At 36.6% G+C, this 20,917-nt stretch overlaps 1 protein-coding gene across 4 annotated transcripts in view; it reads right to left on the bottom strand.

Moving 5' to 3' along the window:
- Positions 1 to 20,917, bottom strand: part of LOC132194078 (KH domain-containing, RNA-binding, signal transduction-associated protein 2-like) — a 114,283-nt gene that overhangs the window by 41,591 nt on the left and 51,775 nt on the right. For 3 of the 4 annotated variants that reach the window (XM_059615185.1, XM_059615269.1, XM_059615353.1), the window contains exons 2-3: positions 19,909 to 20,066; positions 3,873 to 3,989 (exon numbers count right to left, since the gene is read on the bottom strand). In XM_059615185.1, the coding sequence (XP_059471168.1) occupies positions 3,873 to 3,989; positions 19,909 to 20,066 (275 nt within the window). The remainder of the gene's footprint in view (positions 1 to 3,872; positions 3,990 to 19,908; positions 20,067 to 20,917) is intronic. The other variant, XM_059615432.1, reaches the window with a different exon arrangement.

The raw sequence follows: 20,917 nt of genomic DNA, 5'->3' as shown, positions 1-20,917 counted from the left end.
AAGCCGATGATTGCACCCAAGCAAAGCCCCCCGTGGTAATAATTCTGCCGGATGAATCGTCCGTCGGCTTCGTTTGAGCCGTCATTGTTTTTGCCGCTTGCATTTCAATTAATCGCCCCCGGGCGAACGCCGCGTATGTTGGAGGATGGTCTTCAAAGACCGCCGCACCACTCGATTTCGGCCTTGGCCCGAGGGCGCCGAAGCGGGAAAAAACACGAGCAAAACACAGAGATGCTGAGAAATTATGGCGGCTTTTGTATCGTCCATCACGCAGGTCGTCTTGGTAACGTGCAAAAAAGCTTGTTTTGAGCGGAATTTAGAAGCATGTCGAGGTACCCCAAGGCTTAAGTGCATAACAGAGGAGAATGATTACATGTTAAATTTGATGGAAACATATTTGCTGACAGGCCGAAAAACGTTTCTTTTTGGCAACCTTTTCAGCTCAAAAATTAAAGATGCATTAAAAATCTTCATACTCAAGGAAAATAATCAAATAATGTGCATCAATTCGCCATTTCTTTGACCTCTTTGTAAATTTTAATTGTTTAATTCTAATTGTAATATCTGAATTTTTCTTTCATCTCTTTTTTCCAAAAAATTTTATTTCCCTTTAAATCCATCTGCACTGGAGCTTGTTGAAATCAGATTGTCACAAGAAAACAAATAAACAGGATTAAAGTGAAGACAACCTTCAAAAATTACAAACGTACGAAATACGAATTCGTTTTTAAGTCGGAGCTTTTATGTGTTATCAGAAAATAACGTTTGTACAATTTTATCATTAATTTACAATCTACCTTCAAAAATAATTCAGAAATTATTTTTGTACAAACTTTTTACAAAATAAATTACTTGGCAATATAAATAATACCAAATTTATCGAGATCAGACAATGCATTATTAGTTTTAGAGTATTTCTCAATTAATTTTTATCATTTGTTTCTTCTTTTTTTTTTATTATAATGAAATTTAAAATCTTGTTAGCATCTTTAGAAAGAACTATGAAATGAAACATTATAGACTTTTTGATTCAGAATCTTATGTATACATTTTTTAAACAAGGTGAAATTATATATTTTTATAAAACATTATAGATTTTTTGAGATGGAGAAGGTTAAATTGTTATTAATTATACATGAATCGATTCAATTTAGCCAGTTATTCAATTTGATTGGCGGGCTGTTAACCTGAGTCATATTACACTTTTGGATCGCCATCACCATAATAAATAATTGCATTTCCAGCACTTTATTTATAAATCAGAAAGGAGAAGAAAAAATTTAAAAGGGATATTAATATCCCTATTTTCAACATTTATGAACTTATGAAGTAGAAAATAGGTTCAACATAAATTTAAGCAATTCAAATAAAAAATGTAGCGTGTATCAATTTCAACTTATCTCAGCACCCTAATGTTTTATAATCTGCATTTCCTGATATCTCTCCGCCCTTGATTTTCAAGCTGCAGTAATCAAGAATAAGCCAGCGTGAACCCCTTTTATTGAACGTTTCACGGTCTGACAGTTTGAATCGCGAGTTTTATTCATTTGATCCTGCGAAAGAACGAAACCACTCTCGGCAGAAAGAAACAGGCTTTAAATTCATCCATCCTTCATCACAAAGTGATCGCTCGAGTGGCAGACGTACATATTATATGTATTTCCAGATTGCCGACATTTATACAAATAGCCGCGCATTTCAACTGTCATGTTCGCCGGCCGTGGTCTGTGACCGCTGCATGTGCAATTTTTCATTCGCCTCAAACCGCCGTATCGTGTTTCAAAGGCCGGGGGAGAAGGTTAAGTTATGGATCTCTTCTCTCTCCGCTCGTGGCGAATATTGCGAGTGGTGGTTTGCAAATTGCGATAGGGTGGTGAGGGACACACAAAGCGCGTGGTAATTAATTTCGCCGACGCCGCGCACGAGCCGGAGAAATTAGTGATTGTGGCCGACTGCCACTTTTAAACAGCCGAAACCGCTCACTCGCTGGCCGGACCAAGTTGGACGCGTGTGTCCATTGTTGCGCGGTCGTATTGTTTAGCGGTGCCTATTGTGATTTGAGTTCAACGCGGCACCGCCTCCAAACGACACTAATGGACGTTCAGCGAAAGTAAAAGTTTGGCAGTTGCGGAGTTTTGGAACAAAACGTATACAGCGATTCAAAGCAGATGGAAATAAACTTTTGGCAGCTTTTTGAATAATTTCTAAAGGTTTGTGTTAAAAATTATGAAACCTCAGAAGAAAGTTCTCTTTTAACAATTAAAAAGAAAAATAATAATATAGCATTATTAATAAAATATTAATTAAAATAATCAATATAGCATATTATTTAGAGCATAATTATTTAATTTCCAAATGCATAGGATATTCTTTAAATTTTAGAGTTAATTAAAAATATCTCAAGTCAAAAATAAAAGCTTATCATTTGATCACTGATGCGTGATGATTTAAATATTTTTGTTGAATTATGTGACAAAAAAATGCGTAAAATTTTAAATGAAATACCGCTCATTTTTTTTTTTATTTTTGCTAAAGTGAAACAGGAAATTGCTGCATGCTTTATTAAGGAATTAACTTGTAAAAATTGTGATTAAATTACCGGTAAAAACGTGTTTAAAGAAGTTATCAATTTCCACCGATTTATCGTAAGAAACCTTAAGCATAAATGAATTTTCTCAGAACAATTCAATTCAACTCAATAAAGTTATCACAGATTAGTCAAGATTAGTGTTAAGAATAATTTGTGTTTTCCTGACATCCGATTTAGAATTCTCAGACTAGCAATTTATTAACAAAACTTTCTTTGTCAGCCTGCCTTTGAAAATTACAAACCGCGATAAATTCTCTGTTACTTTTTAGAATGAAAAGCTTGAGTGTTCCACGATGGATGACTGGCTTAATGCGCCCATTATGCATTGCGGTCTACGCTACTTTTAATCTAATTTCAAGAGCAAAACTAAAAGTAGTGCAGTATACATCAAAGGTGCAGCTCGGTGTTAGTCTCGCGAGAATAATTGAGCGCCGGTAGAAATTGATTCCGCGGAATTAAACAGCGCTCACACAGAAGAGAGACGGTCAATTAAAAACTTTGCAGTCCCGCCGGCGGGCAGTTGGCGTCCCAGGAGCTTTGTCACAACCCTCGTTAGTGTTCCGCTCAAGTTCGGACCGACCGGGCCTGCTGTCCATAAATTTGAAACTAAGCAAGCGAGAGGAAACCAAGCAAACAACACCGAGTCGAGGATATGCAACCGGGCGCACACGCACGACAAACTTGTTGCAGGCGTCTCGTTTAATGAATAAATGGCAAAAGTTTTTCGATGCACTCAAGAGATAGAAAAAAGGAGACACGATTTTGATTTTATTCGAGAAGTCGTTAATTAATTGATTGAGTAGCAGCGAGTTGGCGCTGCACCAACAGAGAGCCGATTCTCAATTACGGTTAATTGATTTGGAGGAGAAGTGGAGGCGTCCGTGCCAAGGTGTGGGCGCTGGAGGTTTTGTTGTCTTGTTAGACTTGGATTCAAACCTCTCTCGAGCGCACCCTTGAAAAGCACAACAAATATTTGAAGTTCGCTCTACCTCGCTAGCAAGAAGTGCCACCGCCAGAAATATTTGGCCAAGAGAGAGGAGGTATGAAAGAGGTAACGACGGCTGTTCGCTCCCCTGCCGTTTTACTTCACGGAAAAACCATAACGACGCTTTCTTTTTCTTTTATTCAGAAGATTTTTTTCCCCGGCAAAAAGCTGCTTTCGGGCGTCCCTGAGGAGCTCGTGCCAATTTACGGTGGAGTTTAATCATTAATAAGATTGAAATTTTGATTGAATGAACCGAAAAATAATTACTTTGGAGGAAATAAAAAAATTTTTACTCACTTTTTGCTTGTCTCGCATGGAGCCCCTTCCGAGTATCGCCATCTTCGTCATCGTTTCCTCCTGCAGGCGTTTTAATGAATTCCCTTTTGGTCCGAGCAATTTTCCCACGAAATTGAACTGAAACATGAGGGAGATGAATTTTCATTATTATGTTTGCCGTAAGATGAGAAATGATTAAATCTTTTCATTCAGCCTCTGGTGGCGGCCGCCGTCTGCATGGCAGCCGCCGTAATGAAATTCTTTTTTACGACGCGCGCGTTCCACAGGCCCCAATGATACAATATGTACACTCTGTGTATGTATGGTATATATAGGCCAGTGTCAGTGTGGTGTTATATGGCCTGAGAACAATGTAGTTAGCAGCTGCTTTGTGCCTTTAAAGAGGAGCCGCCACTCTATCACTTGCCGCGGTTAAATAAAGATTTTACCGCCCTGTTCGTGATATGACACGGCGGACAAAAATAATTTTTCCTAATGGCTGCAGTTAAAGTATTACTGCCCAATTTAATCTTGCACTTCTATGGTTATCTAGTTTTTAATTGAAATTTTTATTAAAAAATTAAAAGAAACAGAAATACAATATCTCCTTGTCAGTGGATTTATTGAATATAATTCAATTTACAGTAAGTTGGGCTATGAAAAAAAAATGCATATTTCAATTTTATTCCACTGAAGATATTGCACTTTTCTTATAGTTATTATTTAAATTATCAATATTATGAAATGTTAATAACAATTCCGTTTACTTACATTAGCGTCTCTTAAACTCGTAATTCTAATTTTTAATTAAATTTAAGTTAAGTACAACATATCAAATAATAAATATAAAAAGAATGAGATAATGATGAGCAAAATAAAAAAAACAAAAAAAAAAACAAGATTTATTAGTTTGATCAACACAAAACACAATGAACATTATCACCATGAATAATGAAGTTATTTCAGCCGCTAGTTCATATTGAATGATATATATTTGTTTGAACGCTCTGTATTTAACAAATGTTTTAACTTTTACCGGTGTTAATTGAAAAGCTATAGAGTCAAGCACTTGGCTCCCTCTCCACTTTTGAACAGGATGCAATGCATATTAAATAGATCGATTCGTGTGTTCATCGACTTGAATGGCATGCACATGTATGCAATCGCTGCAGGGCTCTATTTATCACGTTTAACTGAAGGAAGTAGCACTCAAGAGCGGGCGGGCGTTGCCTTCGATAATTGCATGCAGCTCGCTTAATTCGCCCCACTTCCACATTAATTACATCTCATATTGATTTACGGCCGATGCAAATAATGCATTCACGATTCCGACGCCAGTCCGACGGGCATCTCTGTACCAGACAGAAAAAATGGAGGAGCATTTGCAGTTAATTGCTAGACTGGAGAAGAAGCATCTTTTTAATTATTTTAGGACAAAACTTCCTAATTTTAAATTTTATAAGTTTTCAAGTAAAAAAGTATTAAAAATGTTTCTTAGCATACTGCCCGTTTTTTAATTTATCTAAGTAAATTTAAATTAAGAATACATACGTGATTTTGATTTCATATTTATATCTTTAAATTTATTTTGGTAAATTTTATTTAGACTTTCAATCAAAAGTTGTAATTTTTCTAGACGAAAAAAACATGTAACTCTAATTGATTCTTTATTATGAACTGATATGTAACAGAAGTAGAATTCAAAATTCTGGTAAACAGAATTCTTTGAAAATATCTGCGAATCTAAAAAAGTCTCAAAAGAGTTGAAAAATCTCATTAGGTCATTTTTCTCTTTAAAATTCCTAATTAAGGTCGTTTTTATTCTCACATATTTTGATTAATAAAATGATAAAATTCTCCAATTTAGTCTGAATAAATATAGGAGCAAATTTTATGTAAAAACTATTGTTTAATGGAAGAGCAGAACTAATAGGCATCCGTGTGAGAATTCCTTGTGAAGGTTCAGTCAATTAATTCACGCTTGCCTCCTCGAGTGCCATAGACGACAATTGAGGCGCACGCGGCCCAATCATTGAGCGAGCACGTGACTCGTTCCCAGACGCTCTCTCTTATTCACGTGTGCTCTCGCTTGACGGCTTGAGTGGAGCATAATTACATCCCTAAAACTAAAAGGGAAGTAAGAGCTCAACTTGCTCGAGATGAACCGGCGTGCGAAACCCTAATTTTGCGTTCAGCCTCGCGCTTTATTGGAACATTCGGCCGTAAAATGTGCAAAGTTCTGCGTGTCGCTGCCGCTTTTCGCCTGTATCAAATTACTTTTCCAATCTAGAAGTTTTGCGACAATTTCGTAGGTATACTATCTATCGAGCCAGAGGCAATTAATCAAAGCTTATAGGGCGAGGAGGAAGTGGGATGGAAAGTTAAAGTTTGTTCAAAGTTTAGATAGTAAACTCCTATTGAGTGGAAAATTTGATCAACTTGAAATGGCTCAATTAATATATTAACTTCAATATATATTTAAATTCCCTAACAAAATAATTTGTTCATATTATTTTGCGATTAAAAATTTCAACGGAACATTATTTTTTTGTTTAAGAATATACAGCAATACTCCCAACACTTAAGAAAAAGAGTATATACAATTTCTATCAACATGGATCTTAAATACACTTATATTTTAAATATATAAATGTTTGATTCAAATTTGAAAAATGATATTTAATGAATAACAAACCAAATATATTTTACAAATTCTTAAATTTAAAACATTATCATTTATCATATTAAAATAACGTACAATTTTTAAGAAATTAAATAAAAGCCTAAAACGTTGAAAAATATTTAATTTTAATATATTCCAAATAATTTACTCATTAGTTTTTTAATGTAAATCAAATTTTTTTAAAATTATATAAGTTTTGATTAAGTAAAAGCTTTAAAGAGTTGTGGATTATTTTTTAATAGGGTTTCTGTCTCCCAACAATTGTTTTTTTCGTGATCTTTTAATACTTATCATCTTCTTTTAAATTTGTATCCCTCACATTACGGAATATAAATCGATAAAAGCCTTGCATTACTTGAATTTTACATTTATTGCCACACACAAGCGTAAATAAATCAAATTTGTAACGAAGATTTTCCGTCCAATATTGATGGTCTAAATCAATAATTTTATAAATATACATTCACAATGTAGAAATGATGGTCTTACTATAAATCTTTCTCTTAAATAGACAAATAGGGACTTTTCGCAGTTTCCAATAGTTTTATCATAGTCGTCGAGCAAGTTCTTGCGAATTGCAAAACAACCGTCGAGACAGAAGTTGGGCCATCCGAAATCGATAAAGTTGAACACAAATAAAAGCGACGCCGGCTCAACTTGGTAGAGGGCCGACAATTTGATAATCAGATTCGCAGGCGAGCGCAAATCTCCCAGGCGGAAAACAAGCAACTGACTCTTTTTTCGCCACCACCGAGAGACAGACGGCCAAAAGGACATCCTTTTAAGGGTGCAACCCTTTGAGATTTGCAACCACTTGTTAGCCAGAACATGGAAACATCTATATATGTACATTTTAAAAGAAAGAAATAAAGTGACACATGAGCAATAAAAAAAAATCACCAGCCCAACGCCAGCCTTAATGAAAGAATAAGTCTCTCTTTCTCTGCACACAGTGCAAGCGAGCATGGAAAAAAGGCCCGCTTTGTCCGACATCAAAAGAAATAATGCTTTGTGTGTTCTGCCGTGTATTCTCCCTCTCAGTAACTTATTTAATGCACCGCTTCCTCTGCGTCTTTCCTCTCTTCGCATACAGAGTATCACGGGTTTGCTTATGGCAAACTGTTCAGCGAGGATTTTTTACTTCAGATCCTGAGGGTCATTTTTTATTCCCGGCCTGACAGTTTAAGAGACGAGTCTCTACTCCGTTAACCTTAATTTCCCAGCGATTCTCGAGCTTTCAGTCAGCCGTACGTGTGGGTGCCATTTGATGGTGACAAAACAAAAAATGACGGCCTTAAAGACTTATCTCCGAAGCGAGAAATTGATGATGTGCTTCCTGCTGTTTCTTTCTTTTCGTCTTTCTTGGAAATAAGCTCAATTTTTAGAATCAATTGTAATTTACACTCAGAAATATGTCAACCTAGACGTTTTTTTATTTATTTTTTTTTAATAAGAAAATATAATAATTATTTTCATGGACGCTAAAATTTGCTTGATAATTTTTCATTGGTAAAATTTACTTAATTAAATTTTAACCATTCATCAAGGTTCAAAAAAGTTTTCAGCCCTACATTTGTTTACTGGTTAGTTTTTCACTAATCTTCCAAACCGAAGACCAAGAGAAGTGACCGTACGTTGGGAAAAGATACGCAAAACGACGTGTCAGCACCGAAATAAACAACAAGGATTATTACCTAATTTCATACCGTCGGATTATGCAAAAATATGAACGGTGCTACTTTTTGCGTTCAATTTGCACGTGTGTTGCTTGCGTGTTATCTTTTTGGGCCTTTTTGCGCACTGCACGTGAGCTCTAATTACGCTTTCTCTTTCCACAGTTTATGGCCGTGCAACTTTTTACTCTACAGGCATGGTGAAATTTTTAGCTAGATTAAACCCGAGAGTTGGTTAACAAAGGGGAAACGAGATGTTTTGAAAGAGGAAACAAAGATAACTTAGCCGCTGATTAGCGTTGGGCACAAAGAGCAGCACTTAAGTTGATGCGGCGGAAAAACATCAAAAATTTATCTCCGTACCAACAATGCTCTCTCCCGCATTTAGTGCAAAAAGAGAGAGTGAGTGATGAGCGAGCGGCAGACAGAAGAGAGTCTGTTGCTAATTGCTTAACCGATAATTCGTACAAGACTGTAAATAGCCGCTGGCAGCTGTTGATTGATTTTACTTGTTTTGGTAATTAGCCGGCCGATTGTTCACGTCGCAATTAGCAAAGCTGTACTTGCCTTTTGGCAGACGAGCAATTATCCAGTTACACGCTGTCCTTGTCAGGTGACAGAGTTATGATCAAATCTATAGGAGATTTGAAAATTATAAACAAAAATAAATTAAAGAAAGAAGCCGTCAGAATTAAATTTTTTATCTTTCAAATTTAGCTGGAAATTTTGAATTTGACAGATTATTTAGAGGATTTGTAAAATTCAAGTTACTTGCTTTATTTTAACCATTAAAATACACATAATGTATTTTACTCTCCGCATATTAAATGAAAATTTGCAGTAATTGTGTATTATGTAAAGTAGGCCTATGGTGTATTTAATCTCGTCCCTTTTTTAGTGGAAAAAGACACTCTATCTGTGAAAAAAGTGAACTGTCAAAATTAACATGCATGCCTAATTGTTCAAACACGTCAAAAAAGTTATTTGCCAACTAAAAATTGATTGGCGTAATGTAGTATGTGCGTAATAAACTTTCATGGCAAAAAACAGTCATCTCTCTTCCTCAGCACGAATTTTCACATCGAGGAAAAAAATTCGGGCGTCAGTCAGTGTAATAATGCGTCGCGCAAATAATGAATACACACACCGACGGGGCTACCCTGATGCTTTCGCACTTTGTGCAAAAGCGGGCTGACGGCGCTTTCAATCAAAGTGGCAGCCGACAGGGTGGCGCGCCAGTCAACGACGTACGTTTAATTTATTTTTTAACCACACCAAAAAACGTAGGTAGCAGGTGAGAGAACCTCACTCGCACTCGGCGATAAGCCTTTGACTACATCAAACCGCTCTTATCTCTGCCACATCAGACCCCACACAAATCGATACTTTAATTATTAAATTTGCACTTAACAGAACGGCGAGTGCCAAGGTAGGCCGGCGACGCCTTGTTAGGATCGCGGATTTTTTAGGGAGATGCGCGAGTGCATGAATATATTTTATTATTATCATTATTAATTGTTTCTTATTTGTACAAATTATTTAAACAAAAATTATTTGCAGGGAATTCAATTGTTTAAATAGAAACTTTGGACATTAAAAAAAAAAAAAAAATATTGGTCTTTACACAAGAGCGTAAAAGACTAAGAAAACATTATTATAAAACGTTGTAAATACACATATTAAAATTTGAAGTGACTTTACTGGCGAGGAGAATGGGGGACAAGATGTGAAATGTTTTGAATTTTTCATGCATTGTATAAATTATTTACAATCCTCAGAAATTAAAATCAAATGTATGAACTGCTCATTGTCAGTTAGTAACGTTTGAAAAAAACATGAATCAATTAAATTTACATAAACTATATTTTGTTTTTTCGTGTACATTAAAACAATTTTATTTCAATTTAGATAAAGAGCAACGCCTATTTTTTTATTTGCTAAATTAAAAAAAAATCTGAAACTTTAAAAATGTGAGTTTCTTTTTATGAATCATGTAATTTACAATAGAAGAATTGAGCAAGAGCGTCTCCCTTCAAGATGTCTATTTGGGGTGAAATTTCCGCATAGCACTGGTCGGCCGTAAAAGAGCTCGTTAAAGGCAGTCTTGGGGCCAATCCTCTCGATTCCTCTTCAAAATGCAGTGTGTGCGGGGGAAGAAAAAGAAAGACGGCTCGGCGAACCACCCGACCGTCGCTGACCGTGCGAATGGCGTCAATTTGGATTAAAGCGGGCTTTTCTTTTAGGCGACCGTGCAGTTAATCCGATTTTTGAAGGCCGCTCGCTCTGCACCTCTCGCTTTTCAGCCGCCAACCGCAGCCTCCGGCACCACATTTCATGCTCGCCGAAAACAAGAGAGAATTGTGAATCCGATGGCATTAGGACGCAAAGGACTTAATATGGATCTGCCGCGCCGCCCGAGGGAAATTCAATTTCTGACTCGCCTTTCTTATCTAATTCTGCCCACTTTGGCGGCAGATGCCGCGTGCCTGGCCGTCGGCGAAATCTGCTGTTTTTCGCCACAATGGCTGCTATTTGCATTTGTATGTGTTTTTGATCGGGTGAAACAGATATAGAGCTCTGCAGCGAGCAAATTTGCATGCGCACGCCTTTCTGCGAAATTTTCATATATTATATAAGTCGAGTGCCTCTTATTCGTAATATTATTCGGCAGTCACAGACGCATATACATATATTTCACTTCGCAACTTTTGAATATTTCATTTCAGTCTCGCCTGCTCTCTCAATAAGGGAATCCAATGCGTGTGTGTATCTTTTTTGTTAATTTACTTTATTATCAATTTACATTTTTATGTTATGTTTTTTATGTTTTATCATTATTATGTTTATTTTTAACTAATTTTGAGACAAAATTGTTGCAACTAACTTCACAGAATTTTAATCTCAGAAACTTTGTTTGTAAAACTGTCATCTTTTCTCTCAATTGTATTGAATTTGTATAATTTTGAATGTATGAATGATGTATCCCGTTATGGGCAGCAATTGCCTTTGTGATATATCAATAAACACAATTTGCAACTATTTCCACTCAACAACAACTCCATGATTGACTTAAAGTCTCTTTGTATACAACAAGTGGTGGTGTCGTTTATTTCAACAATACCTTTTCTGAAACAAACTTTTTCGAAAAATTTAGCATAAACAATGTTATGTCACATTTGGTTGAATAAAAAACTACATAAAAATAATAATAATAATAAATATTCCTTGAAAATCTGATTTTTAGCCCAGCATGGCATTGTATTTAGGAAGATTTCTCAGCAAACATCATTACTTTTTTTTTCATCGTGGTGTGTAATAAATAACGTCGAATTGCTGCGTGAACATACTTTACTTCTGATCGTAAATCAAGTGAAAAATTTTGTGTTTGTCTGCACACTTTCGCTCTCTTAGATAATCTTTAATATATTACGCTTCACAAAGATGGCCGAGGAAAAAAACATAGCAAATTTACTAATAATTATAATGCCTGTTAAATTTATGCTATTATTGACTTTCCCTGAAGCTTGCTTTTCAAATTCATAAACCTTGAAATTTCAAGACTGCAGATATTTGGCCAAAATGTCTCTAAGCTTATAACTTTTTACACTTTATAAATAGAGATTCTTTTGTCCAAAAGATATTTAATGAATAATTGGGCTTCTCGTGTGACTGATAATATTAATTAATTAATTATTAATGTTAACAATATGGTTACTAAAGTGATTTTCACCAATTTGCAAGGATTGAGGTAACGTGTATTAAAAATATACTAAAATAAAATTTTAAAAAAAGCGATGGAAAAAAATAATTAAAAATATAAGGATCCCCGAATGAATGAGCATCCAACGATGAAATAAACATCTATTAATTCTATTGCTTACAATTTTAAAAATAAAACATTTATATTGTATTTGGGGGTCCTTGATCCAAAAACCATATTCTGGTAATTCCAGCTTTTGGCCTACGGATGATTAACAAAAATGAAGTAGGAACATTCAGCTGACAAATCATTGGTTATAAAGATGCAAACTTTTTTAACGTTTTTTCTCTGTTGTAAGTTTTCTCCCAACTTGAATAGTGCTAGCGTGTGGACTAGCGCGTACAGACGAAAATAACACATTGCAAAGAAATATTCCTGGAAACATTCTTTTCAGTGAATAAATAATTGAAATTCTCCACACCCACATGTCAGAGGGACGTATAACACAGATTTGGTTCGGGTCGCAATCCCGATTGACAGCTTCCTACCTGCTGTGCCTTCACGTGTGTTGTGTTCACTCGTGAGTAATGAAATGTCACTTGTAAAGCGTGAACGACAGTCTCGCAAGGCCGTTTTGAAGCACACGTACGCGTGGATACAGGTGGGTCATGCGAGGGCCGTAAAGAACTTCTCCCCTGGCAGTGAATTGCAAAATTTGATTTAAAATAAAACGCTCCCCGATGGCAGCACAGTCGTTCCATAAAAGTGTTCATTTTCGCGACTGCTCGCACCCAACTCGCTCTCAACAAACTCATTTCGCATTCGCCATACGTAGCCCTGCTTCTTTTGCAACGCGATCTCTCTTGGCACAGCTGGCACGCGCGCAGAAATAATGAATTTCGCATCTCTTGATCTTATCTGCCGCCGTGCGAAATTAATTTCGCAGGTGCCCCAGAGAGTGAGAATGGGCGACGGCAACGGGTGCCGCCAGATGATGATGACTATAAATGAGCAGACTAATAATCAGCAGCGCTCTCACAGAGAAAGAGAGGGAAAACCACCCTCCTACCCACTTTCGCTTTTTTGCCACCGGGAGGCATTGAAAAATAACCAGGAGAATGTTACCTCATTAGCAGGGACGTGATAGAAAACAGAATAACTTAAAATTTTGAGCTTAAATAAATAAAATAGATTTGAAAATAGAAAGTGAAAATATGTAATTTCACAATTTATTTACTACATGTAAAACAGCTTCCTTGTAAGAAATAGATACTTCATCATGGATTCTTAATTGATTAATTATAATTAATTAATTATAAAAAATAAACTAAATACTCTACTTAAATTTCTGTTATTCAACTTACTGTAAAAATTATCTCTTAATAAGTTTAATATTTTTCTTTTTCATCTCTCAATAACGCATTATGAATTTTTGTATTTTATATTGTACAGTTTATCTAGAACAATAAATAATTTCCCCAAATCTCATCCTTTCTTAATTTAAAAGAAGTGAAAACGGCTAAATTCGAACAGAATCAGATCGCTGGGTGTTTTTAACTGACGTGAGACAAAAAAAATCATCTTTATCTCCCTTATTCTTATTATATTGTTTCGATCAACATTGATTATAATTTTTTTCGACTGACCTTAAGTGTAAAATCATAATAAATTAAACACTTTTAGGATGATATCGTTGTCAAATTTTTGTGAAAACTTTATCAAAGTTAGCAAGCCTGCAATTTCCTAGGGTATGCACTAAACTTTGCATACCAACTTTGATGAAAATCGGGGGCGTCCCTCTTGTAAAACATACCTTGCTCAAGTGTGGAATAATGTATTGTGCAAAAGTTTTTCACTCTCGGCTGCAACACTTGAGCACTGCCCCTTCATTATCGGAGGTAGCGCGAGAGCAGCAGGGAATTTTGAGGGTCGACGTTTTTAATTTAGCCATCCACCCACCGCACACACACGGGGGCTCGAATCACGATAAAAAAAACTTGCTGAAGTGAGGCTCCTCTTTGTCATTGTCTGGTGCGTCGACGACGAGGGCCGGGATTTTGAAGTGGGAACATGCCAAAAATCAGATAGCTGCAGGGGAAATTAAGTAAGTATCAACGCCCGGTGGACATGAGAAAATCGATAATATTGGCTGAGCGAGAGGGTGGCCAGATTTTTGCATTCAGCCGGCGTTTAAGCCGTAAAATTAAGCAACTCGGTATTGGAGCACGTCGACATTTTTATTACGGCTGTAAAAAAGTTTTGCCAAGTTTTGCATTTCATTATCATCTCTGGTGACAGGGCTGAGTCGACGCCACGTGGCAGATTATTCAGCGTTTTTAGCCGAACTAGCACTTTTCCGGCGTTTCCCCGGCCGAAATCCGCGAGCGTGCGTTGATTTTAAGCTGGAAAATTTCCCTTTGTGGCCTCGCGCCGACTGCGCTTCAGTTGTTGCACGCAAACACATAAAAGGGAATACATACTCGCCTTTATTAATGTGCGCCTTCCCTTGTCTGGCGACATATAAATAAAACACACGCCGGAGAGTATGTGCACACACAAAATATGAGTTTGTGACTGTCAGGCACAGCAGCAGGTTTTTATCAATGGCAAGCTCTCTTTTAAAGAGTACATCTCCCTGTTGGGCTTGTAATAATTTCCCATACCACCCGGCGAATAAGCATGAAAATTTTATTGACAAGCTCATTTTGCTTGCTTCTCGGCTATAATATTCCCTTTGCTTTTTCAGGATGGCCAAAATCTGCATGCTTATTATTATTGTGTATTTGTCCAAATTGCTACATCACATTGTTTACATTAAATTTAATTGTCGCTTTTTCATTTTAATAAACAAAAATTCAAATTTTCGTGTGAAATAGAAAGCAACACATTCAAAGAAAATTAAAATGCATTTTAACACATGTTTGAAAGAAGCAGCGCAAATAGGTCGATGAATCGCATCGTGAGCCAAGTTGAGCAAGATTTCATTTCTCCTAATGCTGGCTGTGGCAGGGCAGAGAGACAAGCCAATGGCTGCGAGTTACATGTGTTCTGAGCAGCAAAGATTAGAGTTAAACAAACCGTAATAAGCACGTTTGACGTGTTTTATTTGCATTCTGCCGAGTTTGATTTATGTTCGCCGCTTCGGAGCTGTTTGTTGACGATAATGCGCCTCACGAGTTATTCATCAGAGCAGTGCAGTTTCTTGGGCAAATACAATGAGCTGCGGTTTCACCCAGGGAACCTCTGATATAGACCGTCTGAATAGATAAATTATTCATACACACGTGTGTGTGTTTTGTAATTTGCTTCGATTGCATTTTGAAATTGGTTGGCTTATTGTTAGTTAGAATTAGTTGAAATTAGTAAGTCATGTGTTTGAGTTTCAGAAATAAAATTAACTAAATATTGATTATTTTTCCATAATATATTCTACTTTGTTCATATTCACTGAAGTTAATGCACAAATAAAAAATAGTTTCCAGTAGGAAGAATAATTTGTAAGAAGTTTTAATTAAAAATTGTCCGAAAATGTAGTAAATAGAGTAATTTTAAATGAAAATTTATCCTTCTACTAAGAAAATAACTTTATAAAAAAAAAAATTTGAAATGCAATTTTTTTTTTCGAAATAAAAAATTGTTGTTTAACTTTTTTGCAGTATTAATTAATTTACAGCTCTACTCACTTCCTTTCCAAACTGATTTAATTATTTTCCAGTGTTCCCTGTAGCGTGGATATTTAACGACGGGAGATGCGTTATTTATTGAGCCGTGCAAATCGTCCTTCAGACCCAAAGCGATTTCCATTTTGCTGAATTTATTTCCGACGCGTATGAGCATTGAATAGCTCTGCGATTTTGCCACATTTAACAGATATACTAATTTTGCATTTCGATCAATGGACCAGTGAGAAACAGCAGCGAGCAAAAGATCAAAGAGGGCAGTGGTTAAACTCTTTTGGCACAAAGCACGCGAGCGTGGGTGGGTGAAATTGCTGCTGTAATTTCCTTGTTCATGGGTTCACGCCCACATCCAAATATTTGCAGAAAAGTTTTAATATTTTTAGAGATGAAGTTCAAATTGATTCTAAAACATCAATGAAGCCATGCGATGATTTAGAAATCCTACTGCAAAAGGATAGAAGGTTAATTTTTTTCTTAATGATACAATTTAAGGAGTCAAGTAAAGTCGTATTAATTTTATAACAATTCTAGGAAAATTAATGGAACGATAGTAATTTCAAATGATTTCCAGAGTTAAATTGTACAATAAAGGCTATGTAAATCAGCTGTTGTGCAATCAAACAACTCCTTTTAAATTGAACAATTAAATTAAGTAATAACTATATTTAATTTAATTTTCCTTTTTTAATTTGATGGTCTGATCTGCCTGAAAGCAAACTTTGAATCCAAAGGGGTACATTTTTTTTCCAAATTTAAATACTTCCATATTGTCTGCTTTACAATGAATGGGTCGTTTAGAACTTGAAACATTTCCGTTCATTCATTTTTTCCGCAATTTTTGTCAGGCCATTATTTGCTCACTTGTGGAGTAGATCATCATATGTCTGCCGACTGGAGAGCTACTTTTTCACATGCTGCCGCTAAAGAGCAAAAAATGACACTGCGCGAGAGGCAATTTTTCACTGTCCCAGCGCCCTCTTAGCCGCAGCGGCAGGGCGGAGTACATTTCCGAGAGAGGCAGAGAGAGGAAGACGAGAGAGGACAGGAGTAATTACACACGCGCGCTTCTCAGACAATGCTACTTTCGCGACGTTAGAAATTCTCTGTGTGGAATGATTCCGGCGGCCCAACCGCCTCTGCTGCTCTTTGTGGCCGCTTTTTGCACACCCGCCCAGCTCAACTACGAATAACGTGTACAGAGGCGAGTGCGTACTGAGCATGAAGGAAAGGCCAACTAGTTGGAAGTAAGTACGTAATAATTTATGCATATCCATGCATGTGAAATTTGTGGCGGGGTCCGTGTGTTGGACTCAGCGAGCCACACATTCCATGCATATACATCTTTAGTGGAAATGAGATTCTACAAAATAAAGTTGAAAACTAATTTTGTAGTGATGGATAATATTTCGTTTTGATGGGTTTTTGTGGAATAATGGAGACATAATAACGAGGCTCAAGTAGGTTTTTTAAGAGTTCAGGCCAAGACAAAATCTTGTCGGCCTGTGCCCTTCATTAGTGGTGAAGAAGGCTAATGTTTTTATTTTGTCTCGATATTTTTTTTTTAGATTTTCAATTTATTACATCTTAATCGAAAATTTGCGGTTGGAAAGGTGAGTAAAATCAAGAGCGGAAGCATCGAAGCAAAGGCGAGCAAATTATCGAAAAAAGGTTTCAATTTGACGGGTGGCTTGTCGGACAAAAGGGCGAATCAGGTGTCTTCGGCGTATGTGTCGGGGCTGTTTTGTCTCGTGATAAATTGTGCCTGCCCGCCTTGCTGCCTGCTCCTCGGCACTCTTATAGAGCTGCAGTGAAAGAGAAACAATCTCGATTTGTTGTCTTTTTACTCCCTTTTTTTAAGACCAAAAATACGTAGCCTCTTTTTCTTTTCTTTCTCAAGGTGGATTTAATCTCATCCTCCTTTGGAAAGGCGGTCTTTTACTTGAGAAGGGTGCTCTGTTTTGTTGGAATCGTCTGCGAGAGAAAGAGGATGTTGTTCTAGCGAAAGCAGAAGGCATTGTTTGCCGTGCAAAGAGAGGGAAATGAAATATATCTTTTATGATGAAGTTATATGTGCCGGGGCAGTGAGAGAGGAAGGGGTTTATTGATTCCTCGTTGCCGAAGTTCTACCGCTAACTACGCTTTTTATTAACCTACTTACTTCTTCGCCTTGTAACTTTCTAATAAATTTAGTTTTGTCACATCAGGGGGTGGGTGCGGACTGGTGACGCTTCCTATGGTCGTTTGCGAGCTTCGAGAAATTTGCTTTTGAACGATAATTTGTCACAATCAAACTAACAAACGAGACGTTTGCTTCAAAGAAAAACTTCTTTTGTAGTGGGTGAACTTTACTCTCATTGCTGTAATTGTCTTTGAAGGAAGTTAATAACAAATCAAAGAGATAATTGGTTCCATTGTTTGTTCAAAATATTTGTACATTCAATGAACATTATTATTAATTTCAATGAAAACTTTTTTTAATTTCAAGGGAAAATAAATATTTTCAATCTATTACTTTTTTTTCAATAACGGTAAACAAGACAACAAATCAATTTAAAAAATACCTGGCAGCCACAAACATGATATACTGCTATACGTATTATTATTTTTTTGTTTACCGAAATATCATTTTTTTTTTTTCATACATCGCCTGCAGGGAAAAGCACTTAGCTTAAAAGTCGTGTTTTCGCCGGATGCTCTCAAATCCAGCCATGGTCTTTTATCAAACATATCAACTCTGGGGGAGGCTGGAAAGGCATTTATCATGGAAAATTGATTGATTTACTGCGTGCATCTCATCTGCTCATATCGGCAAGCTCTTCTGAACATCAATATCAGTGTGAGTTTGCAAACATATACGAACATACATGCGTTCATTTTACATTACGCGCTCAGCAGGACAAACCAAATAATAATTACGCGAAGCATCTCTCGTGCCATGAGCTGAAATAATAATAATAATTTCCCATATGCTGTGCTTCTGCAAGATTAATCAAATTTGTTTTGCAGCAAGAGAGAGACAGAGAGAGAAGGATTGCTAAGTGTAATTAAAGCAGCGCGCGAATTTTACTCTCATCCCAAACGCTAGCTATCTCGTAAATTAGAGATAATTTCATTCCGCGCGTCTCGACTGCAGAGATATCGCGCATAAGAGATGAGATAGTTTTATCTGTCGGAATGAGTTTCCTGCGCTCCGCCAGTTTTAATCTACTTTTGAGACACGCGGCTGTAATTGAGCCGCAGGATGTACATCTTCATTCAATAACACGTTACTTGGCTGCTTGTTAGTGAAGCAAGCTAGTTTTTCTCCGGCCGGGGTTTCTTCCCGCTACGATAAATGAATAAAACAACTGCAAGTCCTGATTCAACTCTCCCTGCAGTTGAAGTTTTCTCTTTTTCAGCTGCCATCCCCGGGAGTTTTACAAAGTACTTCTGGCAGTTTAAAACTGTTCAAAACTTTAGAATTTTCACGCGGCACTGTTTCTTTAGCATTTAGCAGTTTTCTGCTGCGCATAGTTAAAGATAATATTTTCACAGATTAAAATGTTAGTCAATGGAGAACAGCTTTTGTCTTGAATAAATGAAATGATCGAATTCTTACACAGGACTGTGTAAAAAGAGAAACATGAAATTGCAAGAAAATCAAATCTTTTTTTTAATATTTATACCTAAAATTTATCGATGTAAACATGCATAGATGCATATAAAAATCGTTACTATCTAAATTTATTTCTATACAATGCTGTCGTGAAAACTGAACATTTTGGCAGTACCTTATTAATTTTTAATAAAACTTTTTAATCTACTCAATAATTTAATTCGCAAAATGTAAAACTTCAAAAAGTATGATTTTAAAAAATATAGTATAAATACATATAAATTACAATAAAAAAAAAAATACATTATCAAAAACGTTGGAAAAATTTTCATTTTTATGATAATGCAATAACAATAAATTTTTAAATTATGAAAAAACTAATTAACAATATAGTATTTATTGAAGTTCATTAACGTTATTGTGATTTCAAAATAAATATAATCACAGGTAAAATTGTTGCGCCTTTTCTATGCATTACGGACAGAAACTAGCTGCGGAAAGATCAAATTTGGCCCTAGACCATATTTTCAGTGGTCATAAATCATTGGTCGTTTTCTGAGAGTAATTTTACATACAAACACACCCTAAGTAATGTACACGATTACCAATTCAGCCGGGATAAACAATGGCGGCGTCAACCCTCGACCCGCGTATCTCACAAATCCCGGCCCGAGAGGATTTTGCAATGCAAAATCGGCTGGAGCGTGTGTCGGAAAAATGTCCTACCTTGGGGTGGTCCCTGACGGGGACGACGACTCGCACGGTCACTTTGATCGGTTTGTCCCTGGTGATGTCGATCATCCGCCGCTCCTCTCTGGAGCGCGGGAAGTGCGTCGAGAAGTGAACTCCGGAGCCGTTGACCGGCTTGTCGGCCTCCTCCGAGTCTGCAAAAAGACCAAAGCGGGTGTTCAGTGGATGGGTCCAGAGGCTAATGAATAATGCATGCGCCATTTCCTGTCCGGGCCAGCTCAGCCCGAAATGTATATACGCGGGTGGAAATTTCATTGTTCATGTGGAGAAAAGTGCGGTACTTGCATCAGACAGGCCGCATCAAAAATTTAACTCTGCTCGTTTAACCCTACGTATCGCATTACACACCGAGGTAATAAGGCTGAGCTTGTAAATTACTCGGCCGACAGCTCCCCTTGGCACTGCTGCAGTCGTGTAATGTATATTCTGGCACGGTGAAGCAAGGAAGTAGTTTTTCACGAGTGCCAAGCTAGTATCGCTGCGAATTGCACACGTTTAATTCTAGGTATGAGTGCATTTCTCTCTCTCTCAACGCTGCGGTTTTACTCGCGAATGGAAATTGCGGTTGGGAAAAAATAGATGCTTTCCGAATTGGAATTTGTTTTGACAACTCGCTGGGGAAATACAGTTGTGATATATACACGTTATGCATGGGAAATTTAAATTGTCGCCATGAATTTTTTATTATTGAGAAAATAAGGTTAGTAAAATTGAGCCACAGCGAACGTAGTACTTTGCAGGGGAATTTCATCAGCCCTTTGTGTAAAAAATGAAAATGATGAAAGCTTCTTATGAACAAATTTTTTGTTTTTATGCAAAGGAAGCGTTTTCCCGTGATTTGAAGTTTTGTGTTTAGAAAAATTCAAATAGCACAAATAATATAAGAAATAATGCAATTATAAATTTTTAAAATAATATTCTGCAATATTCCGTGCATGTGATATCTTTATTCTGAATAATAATTAATTAATTATTTTAGATCAAA

The sequence above is a fragment of the Neocloeon triangulifer genome, unplaced genomic scaffold (assembly GCF_031216515.1).
Source record: "Neocloeon triangulifer isolate White Clay Creek 2 clone unplaced genomic scaffold, ASM3121651v1 ptg000001l, whole genome shotgun sequence".
Taxonomy (NCBI): Eukaryota; Metazoa; Arthropoda; class Insecta; order Ephemeroptera; family Baetidae; genus Neocloeon; species Neocloeon triangulifer.
The sequence above is the reverse complement of the archived record's forward strand: the minus strand, read 5'-3'. Positions and strand labels throughout refer to the sequence as shown.